General features: G+C 39.9%; 1 protein-coding gene across 2 annotated transcripts in view; it reads left to right on the top strand.

The window, feature by feature from the left end:
• Window positions 1-20,018, top strand: part of Vwa8 (von Willebrand factor A domain containing 8) — a 281,922-nt gene that overhangs the window by 246,243 nt on the left and 15,661 nt on the right. For both annotated transcript variants that reach the window (XM_070026692.1, XM_070026693.1), the window contains exons 40-41: window positions 2,383-2,491; window positions 19,266-19,391. In XM_070026692.1, coding sequence (XP_069882793.1) covers window positions 2,383-2,491; window positions 19,266-19,391 — 235 coding nt within the window. The remainder of the gene's footprint in view (window positions 1-2,382; window positions 2,492-19,265; window positions 19,392-20,018) is intronic.

Genomic DNA, 20,018 nt, shown 5'->3' with positions numbered 1-20,018 from the left:
CTCTGGGCCTGGGCGCTGTCCCTCAGCTCTTCAGTTCAAGGCTAGCGCTCTACCACTTGAGCCACAGTGCCACTTCCGGCTTTTTTCTTTTTGCTTATGTGGTGCTGAGGAATCGATCCCAGGGCCTCAAGCATGCAAGGCAAGCACTCTACCACTGAGCCACCTTCCCAGCCCCTGGTTAGGCTTTTAAGAGATGGATTAATTACTCCCTGTTTTAGTATCAGCACTTAATATTTGTAGGTGTGCATAGAAATGGCTGATTAAATGAACACACCATGGCTATGACACTATAAAATCCAAGAGTGGTCATTAGGTGAAAGACTCTTCTATTTAGGATTAGTTTAAAATGTGGCTTTTTTTTTAGCTTTTTAAAAACCGTTATTATAAAGGTGATGTGAAAAAGGGTTACAGTTATACAAATCAGGTCATGAGTACATTTCTTTTTTGACATTGTCACCCCTTCCCTCATTCTCTCCCAGTTTTCCCTCCTGTCCCCATTTTTCAGGGTTTGTTTTTTTTTTTGAGACAAGGTCTCACTATGCAGCCCATGTTGTTTTGAAACTCACAATGTAACCTGGTCTGGCCTTGAACTTGCAATCCTCCTGCCTCAATCTCCTGAAATTACAGATTACAAGCCCAGAGAGTAGCTGCATATTCCCAAATCTTACTTTTACGGTAGTCATTCATTTGTGTTTATCTTGAGCACTTATCATCTGTTAAGTAGGTACTATATATAGAAAGGTGACCCCCTCCCCCAAACCCTTACTACAGGAACACAGAGCCTAGTCGACAGAAGATAATCAGTGATCACTTGGGCAGTACATGCTGTGACTTAGGGAGGAATGAGGTGAGTTGACAACTCAGAAGACAGACTGGTATCAGAGCCGGTTTCTTAGAGGAGGTGATAACTGGTTTGAGTCAGAATGGGTAAAGGAGAATAAGTAGGCAAAGAGGTAGGGAAAGGACTCTACCAATGGAAGAGAATCCCTCACAAGGGCACCAAGATATGGGGACATGATATGTTCAGAGATCTGCCGCAGGCTGGTGGGGCTATAACAGGCAAATGAGAAATGATCAAAGGAACAGTGTACTGGAAGGGTAGAATTTCAAAACTACAATATATTAAAGCACAATCTATCCTTTTTAAGGAACACCATCAGTAATTTCAGAAGACTATCATAAACGGTATATTAGGCTTTTCATTGCTGCTACAAAATACCGTATAGAAACAAAGTAAGGGAGGAAGGATTTGTTTTAGCTCATAATTTCAGAGGTTTTGGTCCATAGTCCTTGGTTCTGTTGACCCTGGGGTCATAGTGCAGCAGAACATCATGACATACACCATATATACATACATACATCATGTATACATGCACATCCCATACATACATACATACACGAGGCATACATCATGAAGTGTACAACAGAGGCATATGTTAGGTGAACTAGATCTCATAGTAAAACATATTTCATGGTGGACAGGATGCAGAGAGAGAGGAAAGACCTGAGACGAGGCATCGTCTTCAGAGGTACCCTTATCCTAAAGTTTCCATCAACTCCAAAATAGCTCCACCAGATGGAGACTTGAGTTCAACACGTAAGCCTCTGGGGAACACTTCATATTCCAATCATAACATAAGGATACATAGTGAAACATTAACTTTACTTGCTTTCTTGGTCAACCAAATATATAATCGAAATCTCTAAAAGTAACCCATGGGAACTTTCTTAGAGATTTGCCACATGAAGTGCTTAGCTACTAACATAGGCAGCATGTCTGGGATATAGCTGGAATGTACTATACAGTGGATTAGGCTTCATTGTTGGGGGCTTGAAGTTGATCAGGATGGGAATTTTTATATGACAGAAATAGTTAAATACACAGTACATAGGACTGTTTTTATTGTTTTTGTTTTGTTGCGGAGGGCAGTTTGTTAATCATTTACCAGCACACTATTAGACATCTCTCCCTCTTCCCGTTTTTAAAACAATTTTTTGCCTAGGCTTGACTTTAGGGCCTAGCACTATCCCTGAGCTTTTTCACTCAGTCTGGAGCTCTACCACTTGAGCCACAGCTCTACTTCCAGCTTTTTAGTGATTAATTGGAGATATGAGTCTAATGGACTTCCCTGTGGACCTTTGATCCTCAGCTGTTAGCCTCCCAAATAGCTAAGATTACAAGCATGAGCCACCGGCACCCAGTAACATTCCCCTGTTTTGAATCTGGAGTCATCTCTACAACCAGCTCTTTTTTCCCTTTCCCCTCAAAGTCAATCAGCATGGCCAAGGAAGTTAACCACAGTTGTAGAAATAGGTGGGGAAAGGTCAGACACCGTAGGAACATAATTTAAGCTGGTGTCTTCTTTCCCCCTCTGGTTTCAGGCTAAAGGAAATCCAAATGAGTGAATATGATGCTGCCACCTACGAAAGGTTTTCAGGTGCTGTTCGACGGCAGGTGCACTCCCTCCGAGTCATTCTGGATAATCTGCAGGTAATCTCCTACTTATGGACTGAGGAAATAGATTGGGCCCAAGGCTGGACTTAAAGCAAAACAGGTTGAGAAAGTTATCGCAACTCCAATCAGCTGATCAGAAAAAAAATAATCAGTGCCAGAATGTCTGTATAAAATTATAGATTCATGCCATGGCATCCTCAGTTAAATTTCCAAGGAAATATAGTTGAGCTCACCTCCTGACCAGGAAACAGTAATTTTACCTAAAGTGACACTCAACTTCCTGAGTCCCCTCATGTAAGATCTATGAACATCTCACCTCTACTGGAAAGTTACAAATAGAAGCCTCTCCCTGTAAATCATGTTGATGTCATGGAAGGAACACACTAGCATTTTGAATTATCCAAAGGGTACCTTTCCTGGTCCCCCACTCCTCCACCCAAGTTCGCCCTTTTCTACTACACAGCCTAACCTTTCACAGTTTCACAAAACACTGGGCATCTCAGAATCCGTGGATAACTGCTACGGCTCCTTTAAAGAAATGACTAAGATATTTCTCTATTTCCTAAGCAGAGATATTATTTCTAGGCAATTTGCACAAATAATAAGGGAAGGGCTGCGTAGTCCCTAAATGACACATTTGACTTAATTATTTTGTTCAAAGCTTCATTTCAGGGAAGATGGGGATATGACACACTTCTCCACACTTCTGCACTCTGGTATTTCCTTTCCATGAAGAACCTCTTTGGTTCTTCTTTGTAACTCTTCTTCTGAGGGAAGTCTTATTGTTTGTTAGATATCTATGGTCTAGAAGTTCTATAATGTAGTTCTAATACATTGTCTTAACCCAAAACTTGAGAAACCCCATTTTTCAAAAGACCTAAATTGTCAGCAGATTAAAGAAAGTTTTTTTTCATTTCCAAGAAGACAGATCTATATCATGATTCGCAAAATGTCTAATTTCAAAATCTATAGAATGTAGGAAGCAATTTTGGTTTTTAAAAATCTATATGAAGTTATTTAGAATTAAACAAGATTTATTATACATTGCATAAGTAATATGAAAAAGGTGATGGTATGTTTTTATGTAGTTACACACTTAGTAAGTATTCATTGCCATGGGCCTTGAAGGAATCCAGACAACTGGGCTCTGAGCTTCAAGGCAAAGCGGACAAAGGACTAAAGTTAGTGGCTCACAGGAGAGAGGGAGATGAATGCTATACTGAGACTGAAGAATGAGTACAACTTATTCGTTCAAGTTGATGTTCACCAGGCATAGATATGGGTTAAAGATAAAAACAAGGTCCTTTCCTTCAAAGGAGAAACTCCAAGAAGACAATAAATGATTTCTTAGGTTGTATGGAGAAGTTTATAGATAGAATGGAACAAGTGAGGAAAGCTTTCAGAGACAATGTAATGCTTGATTTCACTCTTGAGAGATGGTAAGGAATTTGCGAGGTGGTTAGGACATTCCAAACTAGGAAACACCAAGTACAAGCACACAAGGATAAGGGAGAACACAATGAGTGCTCAACTATGCCTGAGAAGAGTATGAATAGGTGGAGAAGACCGTGAGGGAGGAGACTCACAGAATCTTGGGCATGAAGTCATGGATAGTCATGGATAGCTCTCAATGCTGGGAGAACATGCAAATAACTTTAGGTTTGATCCTCTGAATAAAAAGATGCAAGTACATCACATCAACAGGAGCAAGGATAAGAACCACATGGTTATCTCAATAGATCATAAAAAGCATTTGACAAGATCCAACACCCCTTTATGATGAAGGTTTTGGAAAAATTAGGAATCCATGGAACATTCCTCAATACAATAAAGGCTGTATATGACAAACCTACAGGCAGCATTATTCTTTTTTTTGTATTTTTTTAATTTTTATTTTTTTTATTGTGAAAATACTGTTTATAGGGGTTACAATTACATGGGCAAGATAGTGAGTACATTTCTTATCAAGCATTGTAGCCTCCTCCTTTGTTTACCCTTCCCATCCCTTCCCATCCTCCCTCCCTCCCTACCCAATCCTCCCCCCCCCCCAAGTTGTAAAGTTCGTTTTCGACATGACAACTTGTACTTCTCATTGTTGCAACATGTCCACCTGTATCCTTATTTAAACGACTTGTTTTTCCCCTTCCCCTCCACAAATTATACCAACATCAAATACAGTGAAAGCAGGGGTTATACCATGGAGGAGGGACATACAAAGCAACAAAGAAATAATATTATAATTGCGTTAGAAACAAATGCATGAAAGAAAAAAAACATTTAAAATACATATCTTAGGGTTCATTTTCCTAACATCACCTTATCTAACCTTTTCTGCTTGAGTCATACACATACTAGATATTGCAAATAAGGGAAATCATGGGACCTATGTTGCTTTGGGCTTGGCTTACTTCACTTAATATAATTTTTTCCAAGCCTTTCCATTTCCTAACAAATGGGGCAATGTCATTCTTTCTGATGGAGGCATAGAATTCCATTGCATATATACATATATATATATACCACATTTTCTTGATCCATTCATCTACTGAGGGGCATCTGGGTTGGTTCCAGATCTTAGCTATGGTAAATAATGCTGCAGCCAGCATTATTCTTAATGGTGAAAAACTAAAGCCATTTCCTCTTAACTCAGGAAGGAGACAAGGATGTCCACTCTCTCCACTTCTCTTCAATCTAGTATTAAAATGCCTAGCTACAGCAATAAAACAAGATACAAAAGATAGGGAAAGAAAAAGTAAAACTCTCCCTCTTTGCAGATGACATAACCTTTTTTTTTTTTTTGGATCCGGTCGTGGGGCCTGAACTCTGCCTGGGCGCTGTCCCTCAGCTCTTGAGCTCAAGACTAGCGCTCTACCACTTGAGCCACTTCCGGCTTTTTTCTTTTTGCTTATGTGGTGCTGAGGAATCGAACCCAGGGCCTCGTGCATGCAAGGTAAGTGCTCTACCACTGAGCCACCTTCCCAACCCATCATGATCTTGTATTTAAAGATTCCCACAGACTCCACTCCCAAATTACTCAAACTGATTCAAAACTTTGGCAAAATTAGCCCTCAAAAATCAGTGGCTTTTCTGTATGCCAACAATGAGAAAAGTGTGGCTGAAATTAGGAAAGCAACTCCATTTGTAATAACCCCACAAAAAAAAAATACCTAGGAATTAACTTAACCAAAGAAGTGAAGGACTTCTATGATGAAAACTTTAAAAACTTGAAAAAGGAAATCAGGGGCTGGGAAGGTGGCTCAGTGGTAGAATGCTTGCCTTGCATGCATGAGGCCCTGGGTTCGATTCCTCAGCACCATATCAGCAGAAAAAAAAAAAGCCGGAAGGGGCGCTGTGGCTCAAGTGGTAGAGCACTAGCCTTGAGCAGAAGAGCTGAGGGACAGCACTCAGGCCCAGAGTTCAAGCGCCATGACCGCCAAAAAAAAAAAAAGAAAGAAAGAAAGAAAGAAAGAAATGCAAATCAAAACAACATTGAGATACCACCTCACCCCAGTTAGAATGGCTATAATCAAGAACTCTAATAGCAATGATGCTGGAGGGGATGTGGACAGAAGGGAACCTTACTGCATTGTTGGTGGGAGTGTAAACTTGTTCAACCACTTTGGAAAGCAGTATGGAGGTTCCTCAAAAGACTCCACATGGAGCTCCCCTATGACCCAGCAATCCCACTTTTGGGCATTTACCCAAATGCTCACAAACAAGACCACACTAAAGCTACCAGCACGACTATGTTTATTGCAGCATTATTTACCTTAGCTAAGACATGGAACCAACCCAGATGCCCCTCAGTAGATGAATGGATCAAGAAAATGTGGTATACTATACACAATGGAATTCTATGCCTCCATCAGAAAGAATGACATTGCTCCATTTGTTAGGAGATGGAAAGACTTGGAAAAAATTATATTAAGTGAAGAAGTAAGCCAGGCCCAAAGAAACATAGGTCCCATGGTTTCCCTTATTTGCAATATTTAGTATATGTCTGAGTCAAGCAGAAAAGGTCAGATAAGTTGATGTTAGGGAAATGAACCCTAAGATATGTATTCAAATGTTTTTTTTTCTTTCATGTGATTGTTTCTAACACACTTATAATATTATTTCTTTGTTGCTATGTATGTCCCTCCCCCACGGTATAACCCCTGCTTTCACTGTATTTGATGTCGGTATAATTTGTGGAGGTGAAGGGAAAAAACAAATCGTTTAAATAGGGATACAGGTGGACCTATTGCAACAATGAGATGTACAAGTCGTTATGTCAAAAATGAACTTTACAACTTTGGTGGGGGAGGGGAGGAGGACTGAGTGGGGGGGCAGGGGGAGGATGGGAAGTGGAAACAAAGGAGGAGGCTACAATGCTTGATAAGAAATGTACTCATTATCTTGCCCATGTAATTGTAACCCCTCTGTACAGTATTTTCACAATGAATAAATAAAATAAATAAATAAAAAGATACAAGTAGAGGATTCATAATACTAGAAAAGGATATAGAATATTTTTGAATAAGTTTTTTATTGTGAAAATACTGTACAGAGGAGAGGTTACAGTTACATGAGCAAGGTAATAAGTACATTTTTTATCAAGCATTGTTGCCTCCTCTTTTGTTTTTCCCCTACCATTCCTTCCCTCCCAAGAGAATATATTTTTAATTAAAAGAATCAGACTCCTTACCTGGATTGTGTATTAGTTTTCATCTGACACCATTATATAGTTACTTTTACAAATACCAGTGCATTTAATCTTCATGTCAATTTTATAAAATAAAATAACATAAGGTTTATTAAATCCAGCCAAATGAGAAAAGTCAAATCCAAGTCATAGCATACTAACAAAGCTTGGGTTTGGCATCAAGAAAGAATTTTTCTTTTTCTTTTTCTTGGGAGGTCCAGTCGTGGGGCCTGAACTCTGGGCCTGGGCATTGTCCCTCAGCTCTTCAGCTCAAGGCTAGTGCTCTACCACTTGAGCCACAGTGCCACTTCCAGCTTTTTTCTTTTTGCTTATGTGGTGCTGAGGAATCAAACCCAGGGTCTCATGCATGCAAGGCAAGCACGCTACTACTGAGCCACCTTCCCAGCCCCAAGAAAGGATTTTTCTGCAGACACCATAGGCACAAGACCATATTCAAAAACCAAATTCAGTTTTACTTTGCCCTTTCAAAAAGAAATGAAAGGACACTGAAAGGTACAAAAGAAAACAGCAAGTAAGATTAAGTAGACAGAAAATAGACTTGGTAGTAATACAAATCCTTAAAGGAACTGGGATATTGAATTACTAAGTATGCTCAAATGGGAGCACTAGAGTTGTTTTTTGTTGCTGCTGTTGTTGTTGTTGGTTGGTTGTGGGGCTTGAATTCAGGGCCTGGGTGCTATCCCTGAGCCTCTTTGTACTGAAGGCTAGGACTCTACCACTTGAACCACAGCACTACTTCCAGTTTTTTAGTGGTTAACTGGAGATAAGAGTCTCCTGGGGACTTTTCTGCCCAGGCTGGCTTTGAATTTTAATCCTCAGAACTCAGAGCTAGGATTATAGGCATGAGCCACTGGTACCTGGCTAGAACTAGTTATTCCAGGGAAGTTTTTATTTCTTCTTCCATGAAATCTAAAAAGAGAGAGAGAATAGGTCTAAATAATATGAAGAATTGTATGTTATTATCTTTACAAATAATTTCAACATAACAAGCATTTGTTAAGCATTTATCATGTGCTAGGCATTCTGGTAGGCTTTTACATTGTCAGCATTAACCAGTTCACCTCCATCACGACCACCACCACCACCACCACCACCACCACTACCATCATCATCATCATCATCATCATCATCATCATCATCATCATCTCAGTTTCTTGCTGTCTTCTGCCAGTCTAGTGTGGCTCTAATTGACTAAAATGTTCCAGCTATTTTGAAGTTTCTGTATAATCCCAGTAACTACAGATGTTTCCTTGGTGAGTTCAGGCAATCCTATCAGGAACTAGCAGCTCATTACTTGGAGTGACTTTCCAAAAGCCCAGGTTCAGGTCCACACACTGGTTCTAGGTGGGTAGGCTGAAATTAGAGGAACAGGAAATACTATTGCCATCCATGATAATGTGTGCTTCAACATAGACCTGTGTCATTCTTCTCAATTAATATAGCTACCTTAGTTGCCTTCCTTGGCCTCTTGATCAGATTCTATATGAATAACATACAAGTCCTGATTGTTGGATCTTTTATTCTTTTCAGAATCCATAGCAAGAATTTCCTTATTAGAATAGTAAATTCTGTAAATACTTCAGGTATACTTGGTTCAGAATCCCAGTGTCTGCTTGCAACATTCTCTAATGGAAGAAAATAATACATTCCTACTGAAAACCACCGATTTAAATCATATCTTCTTTCTAATGCTTTTTAATTTACAATCAGTAATTTCATCCTCTATCTAAACTAAATGAGCCCTTCTGTGATTGCATTGGCTTGCATATCTCCATGAACCTACAATTATGTTCTCTCCTCCTTTAGTGTTTCAAAATGAACTTTTGTCCATATAAATAGTGTTTTTAAAAATCACTAACCACATGTGGTATGCCTGTGCTACACAGAGAAAGTACAAAAACCAGTAAGATATTATCTTCCTACTATAAGGTTCTAGTCTTGAGGGGAAGAAAAAGCTGATACATGAATAGACCGTTTCAGTTTAATTGGTCAGTGCCTAAACATAGTAAGTCATCACTTGGGGTAACTTAGGATGCATAGAATGGAGCAAAGGCAAAGAAAAGGAGTCAGGTAGATGCTAAAGAGAATGGTATCTTGAGCTAAGTCTGGAAGGACACAGGAATATTAACGATTTGGAGAAGAATGGGAATAGTGTCCCAGCAGAGGGCACAACATAAACAAAGCATGGCACTATGTGGTCTCAGATGAAAGCTTAGAATCAGCCAAGGTAGGAGACCACCTGTAAGGAATACCATCAAGAACAGGAACTGAAAGATGAACTGGAGCCAGGTCAGAAGCTTGAACACCTGGGCACCTACTTTGCTCATATATAAAGAACAGAAAGCATTTAGCATATTTAGTTTTCCTTAGGAATGTAATACAGTGAGCGCTGCACAGATAAACCAAGTCTGTGCATGTGTAGATAAATGTGTCCATCATTAGTAAGATGTATAGTTGCGGAAAACCCACAGAGAGAGTGTCATTGGAGTCTGAACAGGAATATGGGGCTGGTTGCCTTTGGTAAATACTGTACGCGCTAAGGATGAAGTGAACGGCCAGCATTGCCAGTGCTTCTGTGGGATGGGCCAAGTTTTGTTTTGTTTTTTTAAAGATTATTATAAAGTTTATTAGAAGGCCCATATCTCCCCTGGGAGAGGGAACACATGGCATCAGCCCCTATCCAGGTGGCAGGTAGGTCTGGGGCAAGTCACATGCTCAGGTGGGTCTGGGCTGAGAGAGGGAGTTGGCAGCTATCAGGCAAGAACTCTAGGGCTAGAGAAGGGAACCTTACTGTATTGTTGGTGGGAGTGTAAACTTGTTCAACCACTTTGGAAAGCAGTATGGAGGTTCCTCAAAAGACTCCACATAGAGCTCCCTTATGATCCAGCAATGCCACTTTTGGGCATTTATCCAAATGCTCACAAACAAGACCACACTAAAGCTACCAGCACGACTATGTTTATTGCAGCATTATTTACCATAGCTAAGATATGGAACCAACCCAGATGCCCCTCAGTAGATGAGTGGATCAAGAAAATGTGGTATATATACACAATGGAATTCTATGCCTCCATTAGAAAGAATGGCATTGCCCCATTTGTTAGGAAATGGAAAGGCTTGGAAAAAATTATATTAAGTGAAGTACGCCAGGCCCAAAGAATCATAGGTCCCATGGTTTCCCTTATTTGCAATATGTAGTATAAGTCTGAGTCAAACAGAAAAGGTCAGATAAGTTGATGTTAGGGAGATGAACCCTAAGATATGTATTCAAATGTTTTTTTTTCTTTCATATAATTGTTTCTAACACATTTATAAGATTATTTCTTTGTTGCTTTGTATGTCCCTCCCCCACGGTATAACCCCTACTTTCACTGTATTTGATGTTGGTATAATTTGTGGAAGGGAGGGGAAAAACAAATCATTTAAATAGGGATACAGGTGGACCTATTGCAACAATGAGATGTACAAGTCGTTATGTCAAAAACGAACTTTACAACTTTGGTGTGGGGGGGGGGGAGGATGGGACGGGATGAGAAGGGGAAACAAAGGAGGAGGCTACAATGCTTGATAAGAAATGTACTCATTATCTTGCCCATGTAATTGTAACCCCTCTGTACAATATTTTCACAATTAAAAAAAAAAAAAAGAACTCTAGGGCTAGGAGAGCTCAAATTTGGGTGGAGCTGAGAACCAGGGGTGGGGATAATGCTAACACTCCCAGCTTTGTTGCTTAGTAATAATAAGTAGGGGTGGGAGTGGGGGTCATGGGTAGAGGACGTTTCTTCTGGAGCTACTTCCTGCTGTAAAGAGGCATAGTCAGGGGTCCCTGATTTGTTGCTCAGCTGGGTACTGTCCAAGAAACATTTGCTTGACACTTTGGTTGGTAAAGGTCCTTACCTTTTCCCTGACAATGGTTATCTAAACTGCAAGACAGAATTAACAAAAGGCAAAAATTGCTGCTAGCAGGCCCAAGAGGGGAATAAGCTAGGGAAAGATTGATTCCCAGAAAGGGCTATCAAAGACCTGAGATTGCCTTTTTTTTCTATGGTTGGAGACAGCAAGTTAGCTGACTCTGGGGTGGGGGTCTGGGGGTCCATAAGACTTTTCCAGCTTTAGGATCACAGGAACCTGAGGCGGAGGTAGCAGAGATATTTAAAGGTACCAGAGCCCATGGATGTCATGGGGTCTTTTGGCTACATCCTGCTGGCCTCGGGTCTTTAGGGTCCTGGTCTGCGCTGGGCAAAGCAGGGCCAAGTAAGTGAAGTCTCTGGTTGCCTGTAGTAACAAGATGGCCTTAGCTTGTTCTCAGGTGGTGTCCTGAGTGGGGGCTGTTATCCTGTTAAAAGAAACCTTTGAAAAGGTCAGGCAAAAGGCTGACAAGATAACAGGATGACAAGGCACAGGGGAACACACCCTGGCTGCAGGCCAGAAAAGTTCCATTTGAAGCTTAAGCCCAGTTGTAGCCCGTTACTGGGAAGGAGGAATAACTGGACTGGGCCAGGAAGGGGATGTCTAGGGTTTTGGCAACTGGGTAGGGGAGAACATAGTGGACTGGTTGGGAGTAACAAGTCAGAGGCTACTATAAATACTAACAGCAAATAACAAAGGCAAGACTATAAATTTCTGTCCAGTTAGAAGGTAAACAGGTATGGGCATTAAGTGGACAAGCAACTATTTGGGCCAGGTTTTTTCCCACTAATTTGGACAAATACTTTTAGGAATGAATTACTGAAAAAAATTATGATGATGAGATACAAATTACAGACTCACATTTTAAAATATTAAATTCAACAAATATAAGATGTCTGTCAAATTGCATTTGTGTTTTTTTTAATTAGCATACATTTGCTGTAGTGGGGTGGGGGTAATTTTGTTGTGAAATGTCACATACATGTATGTGACATGTATTACAATCAATCTACCCCCTTCTATATCTCTCCGTTGTCCTTTTCTCCCTCCTTCTCATACAATTTTGACAGGTTTTATGGTTCTGCTTTCATACTTACCAACAACCTATTTTGACCATATCCATTCTCTTTCACCCATGTTAGCTTCAGCCTCTCTCACCAGCTCCCATCCTCCAATGCCATTCGAGTTTCTAAATACAAATGTTTGCAGACTCCAAGCAGATTCTGAAGCTACAGTATAAACATAGGAGCTTTGAACTAGGCTCTTTGCAGGATGGCAAACAGGCCAGAGTGACTAAGGCTCATAGTGAGGGTGGCTTGGGAGCAGTGGGCAGTGGAAGAGAGCATGTAAATCCCAAAGACCTTGAGCACCAGGCTGAAGTAGTCTATAGACAATGAGAAGAATGCTTGGGGAAAGGACAGATGTGGTCTGTCTTCTTCAGGAAGAAGCATAGCCATAGGGGGGAAAATTCAGAAAAGAGAAGGGCCAGAAATCAGACATGAAATTTATTAAGTATGAGAAGTGATAGGAACCTGAAATATTGCAATTGATATGAAAATGGAAAAGGTGAGACAAATTCATACCTTTTGGAGGAAGGACAAGAGGAAGGTGACTGGCTAAATGGGGACCAAGTGAGGTGGTTTCAAACACTAGAAGACAGCATTGAAAGCATAGGAAGAAGGAAAACTAGTGTAAAAAGCAAATGTCTGCTCTGGATTTTGTTGTGTTTTTGAAGTTTTTAAGATGTGAACCTGGAGTTCGGGAGCAAAGTTTAAGACCAGGCAGGGTTGTGTCTGTACTTTAATGATTATGTAGGAGACAGACTAGGCTAGGAGCAGTGTGTCACCTGAGGTAAGCATACAAAGGGAAGAAAAGGAAAGGTGAAGATGGCTACTTTGAGGAATGTCTGCATGCCAGAGAGAACAGCAGTGTACCTGTTCCTGTTTCCATGTCAATGGCTGTGAGAGGACAATGTTGTCCCAGTGCAGTCTGGAAGTTGAATTAGCACTTGGGTTTAACCTGGCCTTTGCCAGATGCTCCCCCCACCCAAAAAGAAAAAAAAATGATATAACAATAAGCTAAAAAGGGGGGATATTCACAGGACCATAGGAGATAGGGAAGGCTACTACTAGTGACATGCAAGAAGCTTTGAAGAATGTTCACTGTATATAGTGCAGTGAGTCCCCTGCAAAGGCAACTGGTAAGTCTTCCTGGGAAACTGCATGTCTAGCAAGTGTATGTGAGTCCCGGAATCTCATTCACAGACCTTAACTGAAAAGGCAGGGAAAGGAAGAGTGCCCTGACTCTGGGAATAAGCACACCACTTGGCTTCCCTCCTGTCAGTGCCAAGTGGCAGCATCTGAAAGCAGCAGTCCTGCAAAGGAGAGGAGGTGGGAAGGTGTAAGTGTCATGCAGTAACCTGCACAAGCTGAAACCTGGAAAGGGACAACACCAGGAAAAGGGTCAGGTTAGCCTCAACGTGTACTTGGCTTGAGCAGTTCAAACAAAAGCCAAATGCTGAAAGTTGGCATCATTGCACAGGCTTTTCCGAACACACTTGGAAGTGTAGAAACAGTTATCACACTGAGATGGTCTCTGCAGAGTTCCTGGTGTAGATTCAGTTCAGCTGCTAACATCAGTTCACAATCCTCAAGGATGCTAAGTAGAAAGTGGATACAAGCAAGGAGGATCAATCCAATCTCTTCCTGAGCAGCTTTTTGTAGCCCTTTCATCATACAAGGATAAGGACAGGAAAAAATGAAACTGCTAGAGAATCTATGAAGAGCTCTGCATTGAGATCGAATAACAGTTATTCAGGATGAAGAAAGGAAGAGACAATGCTGGGCTAGAATATTTTTCTCAGAAAATATTAAACTTATAAAACAACTGCTTTGTGTTTTGTAATTCAAAGAATCTCAGAGCATGTGAAGTAAGATATAGACTTAAAGAGATCTGGATAAGAAACAAGCAGAAACAATGAAGAAGTTGAATGCACTAGGGAGAAACTGAGAAAATGAAAACAGTGATGCCAAAATATAAATCTACATGAAAAGTAGAACAGACTCAAACAGTCTTAATTCTAAATATTGATGTGAATTTAAAAAAAAAACTTCAAATACAGCTGAAAATATGACTTACGTGGTAGAGCACTTCCCTAACAGGGCTCTGAGTTCAAACCCTACTATAGCCAAAAAACAAAATGACAATAACAACAACAACCACCCAAAAAAACCTTGAAAAGTTCTAAACCACAAAAGAAATGAGAGGCAAAAACCATAAGAAAACTGACTAATAAAAACAGAGCTTGAAGAATTAAATTTTACAGAGATATGAGCTGGCCGAATAAACATACATTTCTTCAGGAGATCCTCCCAAAAGAATACATAAACAATAGTTAAAATATTAGCCTTGGTGCTAGTGGCTAATGCCCATAATCCTAGATACTCAAGAGGCTCAGATCTTGAGGATCCAGGTTTAGAGCCAGCCCTTGCAGACAAATCCAGGAGACTTTTCTCTAATTAACAAGCAAAAAACAGACAGTGGAGGTGTGGCTCAAATGGTGGAGTACTAGCCATGGATAAAAAAACAAAAGTTGAACAAGAATACAAGGCCCTGAATTCAAGCCCCAGGTTAAATCATCTTGGAATATAACAGATCATTAGAAAGATATTTAAACAGTAAAATACTTTAAGCTAAATTTCCACTCTCCCACTGATTGTTATTTTGTAAGCACAAAATGAAGTTTTCCTTAATCTGGCAAATATTTTGTTTCAGTAGTACAGATAAAAGAAAGATAGACACACAGAAAGAGAGGGAGGGAAAGGGAAATGTTCAGGTGGAAGCTAGTGTTAAGTGAAAGTCTTGTTCCAGATGTCCTCAGGATCCACTCTCATGTACTTATTCCCTGATAAGTTACTCATCTTTCTTTCTTTATTCTGTAGAATGTCTATACTTCCTACAAAAATTGCCATTTGAGCTTTCTAATTGCTCCTAAAGACATAATAGAAAACTGTCTTGATTATAGAGTTCATAGGTAAAGGAAGCCTTATTCAACTACAACTCAAGCAAACAAAGGCTTGAGATAAATCAGGCTATCTTCAGTGCTAAAATTTCAAGTCTCTCCCAGACCACATGATTGGTTTTAGTTAAATTGATTCATTCTACTGTCCTAAGTGTATAGATCAGTGTGTGTGTGTGTGTGTGTGTGTGTGTGTGTGTGTGTGTGCGCGCGCACACGCGCATGTGTGCACACGCACATGCACGGGCATTCTGGTTCACCTACATTTCCCAGAAAATGAATTAACTAGAAGACATCATCCTCTGAACATTTCACTTAGCTCAAGTGTTCTTTATGTGAAAGCAATAAAACTATATTTCATTTTTAGAAAGGCTGTAACAAGCTAGCATTATATATATATACATATATATATATATATAATGAGTTCTTTAACAGAATGACTTTATTGTATAATAACACAAAACAGATGGGCATATTAAGGGATACTTTGATTCGTTCAGTAGGATATATGATAAAGAACATGTTTGGCCCCTGTTATAAGTAAAACCATATATGTAAGTACAGTAAAAAACATATATTTCAAGAAGTGTTTCAGTGAGTCCCACAAAAATCCAGAAGCCTTTATATGCACTTTTCAAAACAATAAATATATTTCTATTTGGCCCTCAATAACTTTTTAAGGAGATTGCCTTTCGGTCACTGGCCCCAAGAATATCCATTCTAACAGGCTTCTTCCCATTTTGAGATTCCAAGAATTTGTAAGCTAGCTAATGAATACTTTAAAAACTGTCTACAGTCTTCTAAGCAATATATAACAGCATATAGCATGCAGCTAAATATTCCTGTATGCTAAAGAACTAATGAGCAGTGCTACTATTATAAAAGACAGTCTTTGTGCCAATAACTCTGAATCAAAGGCATGACACTTACTTCACTTCTCAATAACAAAAGCTACTGGCTTCTCCTAAACTAAGATTATCAATAAGCAGTGCAAAAGTAATTCATTTATCTTACAATAAAAATAAAAATGAAAGGAGCCATATGTATATATACACCAGAATTTCCTTCAAATAATTTCAGGTCATCAAGTTTGGTGAGGATATAAATGAAATCATCATATACAATATACAATTCATGGGAAAAACTGAAAAACTAAAGCTGGACATAGCTATTCTCTGCATCCCAGAACTTCCACCCAACATAAATACACACATAACTACTGCTCTGGAAGATATGTTTAGAAGAAATTATATTGGTATTATTCATAATAGCCGCAAGCTGAAAACAATGGAAGCTGTAGAAGGGACAAATTATAGGGATTATACACTGGATATAGTTACAGCTATGAAAGAAAAAATACTACATACTAGGGATAATGTCGAACCAAAGAATCCAGAGACAAAAGACAATAATGTTATATAATTCCACATTTATGAAGTTTAAAAACAGATAAGTTTTTGGGCATAGTGGTGCATACCTACAATCCCAGGACTAAGCAGGTAAAGACAGAAGGACTGCCAAGTTTGAGAGCAAGACACTGTCTCAAACCAAGAATTTAAGGATAGAATGCTTGCTTAGCATGTGCAAGGCCCTCAGTTCCACTCCAGCATGGGGAAAAAAAATAAAAGGAAGGGGGAAAAAGGTAAACTTCATTGATGACATACCATCCATTAAAGATGACCTTTGGCAGAGGGGGAAGCTCCAGAACAGGGCACTGGATGGCTTCCAAGTTGTGAGTAGTTAAAATGATACATTCATTTAATAACAGTTCATTGAGATTTGTACTTAAGATCAATGCAGACCAACTGTGTTATTCATGAATTTGAAGTTTTTTTTAAAGAAGGAAAAGTAAGATTCATTGGAAAATCATATCCCTCTCTCCCTTACATTACAAAATTAAGTTTTTGTTTTTTATTTGTGGTTTCTATTTTATCTGTATGTTTTGCTGGTTCCATAGTTTGAACTTGGGGCCTGTGTTCTCACTTGGCTTTCTTGCTCATAAATAGTATTCTAGTCCCATCTCCAGTCCCACATTTTGTTGGTTAACTGGAAATGGAATCTCTCAGACTTTCCTGCCCAGGCTGGTTTCAAATTGTAATCCTTCAACCTCAGCCTTCCTAATAAGCTAGTACTACAGGCATGGGCCACTGGCACCTGACTAGCATTTTAATTTTCTTAATGACTTATTTTCTTTTTCAGTCACTGACTTAGGTTTAAAAGATTTGTTTTTTTTATTCTACATATAGAATTTTTAATCCAAGAAAATAAGTTTTGCACATGACTGATGATAGTACTAAGTGTTTATGGTTTATCTTATGTTACATGGGAGCTTCATTAGCAAGGAAAAAGACTGAAAAGACTTAGACCCCTCGAAGCAAATTGTGATTTGTTATCATTGCAGATCACAAAACATATATAAATATCATCCTCTTACTATAGAGTAAGTATAAAATGCTTAAATTTTAACTATAATTCTGCTCTTTGCTCATATTTAGATGCTTCTGAAAAGAGTACCTCATAATCATATTTGCATACATAAATTTTTTTAGCTGTGTTAGCCGAGTGCCAATGGCTCACGCCTGTAATCCTAGCTATTCAGAAGGCTGAGATATGAGATTACGGTTCAAAGCCAGCCCGGGCAGGAAAGTCTGTAAGACTCTTATCTCCAATAAACCATTAGAAAACCAGAAATGGTGCTGTAGCTCAGGTGGGTAGAGTGCTTGCCTTGAGCTGAATTGCTGAGGGACAGCATTCAGGCCCAGAGTTTAAGTCCCACAGCCGACAAAAAAAAAAAAAAAAATTAGCTGTGTTTTACTTCTGTATGTTTTGTTTTATAACAAGGTCTTCCTATGTAGTGCAGGCTGGCCTTGAACTTGCTATGCAGCCCAGACTGGCTTCAAATTTACAATCTTCCTGCTTTAGCCTCCAAACTGCTGCACCAACTTCTCACTTCTTTTTTTTTTTTTTTAATTATTATTTTTTGGGGGGAGGTCCGTTCGTGGGGCCTGAACTCTGGGCCTGGGCGCTGTCCCTCAGTTCTTCAGGTCAAGGCTAGCGCTCTACCACTTGAGCCACAGCGCTACTTCTGGCTTTTTTTTTCTTTTTGCTTATGTGGTGCTGAGGAATCGAACCCAGGGCCTCATGCATGCAAGGCAAGCGCTCTACCACTGAGCCACCTTCCCAGCCCCTTCTTCTCACTTTTTAATATAAATATAGTGGTAAGATGGGGGCTGGGAAGGTGGCTCAGTGGTAGAGCGCTTGCCTTGCATGCATGAGGCCCTGGGTTCAATTCCTCAGCACCACATAAGCAGAAAAAAACCAGAAGTGGCACTGTGGCTCAAGTGGTAGAGAGCCTTGAGCAGGAGAGCTGAGGGACAGTGCCCAGGCCCAGAGTTCAGGCCCCATGACCAACAACAACAACAACAAAAATACACACACACACACACACACACACACACACACACACACACACACTGGTAGGATGTGTTAAAATATTTGTGTTGGTTGGGATATTGCAGTTCTTTACAATTTAACTTTCCTCTCAGTCCATCTGGCCTGGGTGTAAGTTATTGTGGCAAAGCATTATATGAAGCTACCTTTAGAAAAGAAATTCAGAAGTTTTGAATGTAAAGATCAGAGAAATTTGTAGGATACAAGATGTTCATGTTGTACTGTGTTCAGCTGTTTCCATTTGCACACTATGTCACTGAGATCTGGAGAAGCAGATTCCTTTCCAAAAGCAAAAGTCCTGAAAATCACGTTTTCTCTGGGCTTACAGACAGTGCTAACAAGTTCAAGCTGATTATTTTGTTACCTAATAAATTTTCTAGGAGCACTGTGACAGCAAATCCATATGAAATGCATCTTTATTGTCTTTCCAGATCTTGAACTTTTCTCCAGGGGTTCATTTGCATACTGTCTTCCTGTTTGTATGTCCTTCGAGTGAGTTCATTTTATCCTCCCATATGTTAAAATAATTAAAGCTGACAAAATCCACACAAAGAGTCTTTTTTTCTCAGTAGAGCAGAAACCAATGCATTTATGCATTTGTGTTCATGCAGAACCATTTCTATTGAAAAGATCCCTGGTGTGCTTCCTGTTAGTGGTGCACAAAGTATGTCAGAGACTCTGAAGAATTAATTAAAGATCTGTGTGTATGTATTTGTATGTCACTATAGGCTAAAGGTAAAGAAAGACAGTGGCTCAGACACCAAGCTACTGGAGAACTTGATGATGCCAAGATCATTGATGGGCTGACTGGAGAAAAAGCCATCTACAAACGCCGAGGTGATTTGGAGCCACAAGTAAGTTAATGGCAGCCTTGGACCTTCTCTATAGAAACATTATAGAACTTGTCTTCTTGGGTTGAGTCAAAACACCCTTAATCCAGAATAGACAACCACAGAAAGCAGTACATTAAAAGGGGATGGGGTTTAGTGAGGTGCTAAGAATTCCAGAGCTACTCAGGAGGCTGAGATTTGAGGAACAGTTCAAAGCCAGCCCAGGTAGGAAAGTCTGTGAGACTCTCATCTCCAATTAACCACCAAAAAGCCAGAAATGGAGCTGTAGTTCAAGTAGTAGAGCACTAGCCTTAAGCCAAAAAAGCTTAAGGACAGCACCCAGGCTCTGAGTTCAAGTTCCAGGATTGGTACACACACAGAGAAGAAGTAGAAGGAGGAGGAGTAGGAGGAGGAAAAGGAGAAGGGAGGAAATAATAAATATAGGGAAAATGTAAGTTCAAATCTCAACAAGGGGGCTGGGAAGGTAGTTCAGTGGTAGAGTGCTTGCCTTGTATGCATGAGGCCCTGGGTTCAATTCCTCAGCACCACATAAGCAGAAAAAAACTGGAAGTGGCTCAAGTGGTAGAGCTCTAGCCTTGAGCTGAAGAGCTGAGCTAGACCCAGAGTTCAGTCCCCATAACCGACAAAAAA

The sequence above is a fragment of the Dipodomys merriami genome, unplaced genomic scaffold (assembly GCF_024711535.1).
Source record: "Dipodomys merriami isolate MVZ:Mamm:240054 unplaced genomic scaffold, mDipMer1.0.p SCAF_188, whole genome shotgun sequence".
NCBI lineage: Eukaryota > Metazoa > Chordata > Mammalia > Rodentia > Heteromyidae > Dipodomys > Dipodomys merriami.
This window is presented reverse-complemented; position numbering and strand designations above follow the sequence as displayed.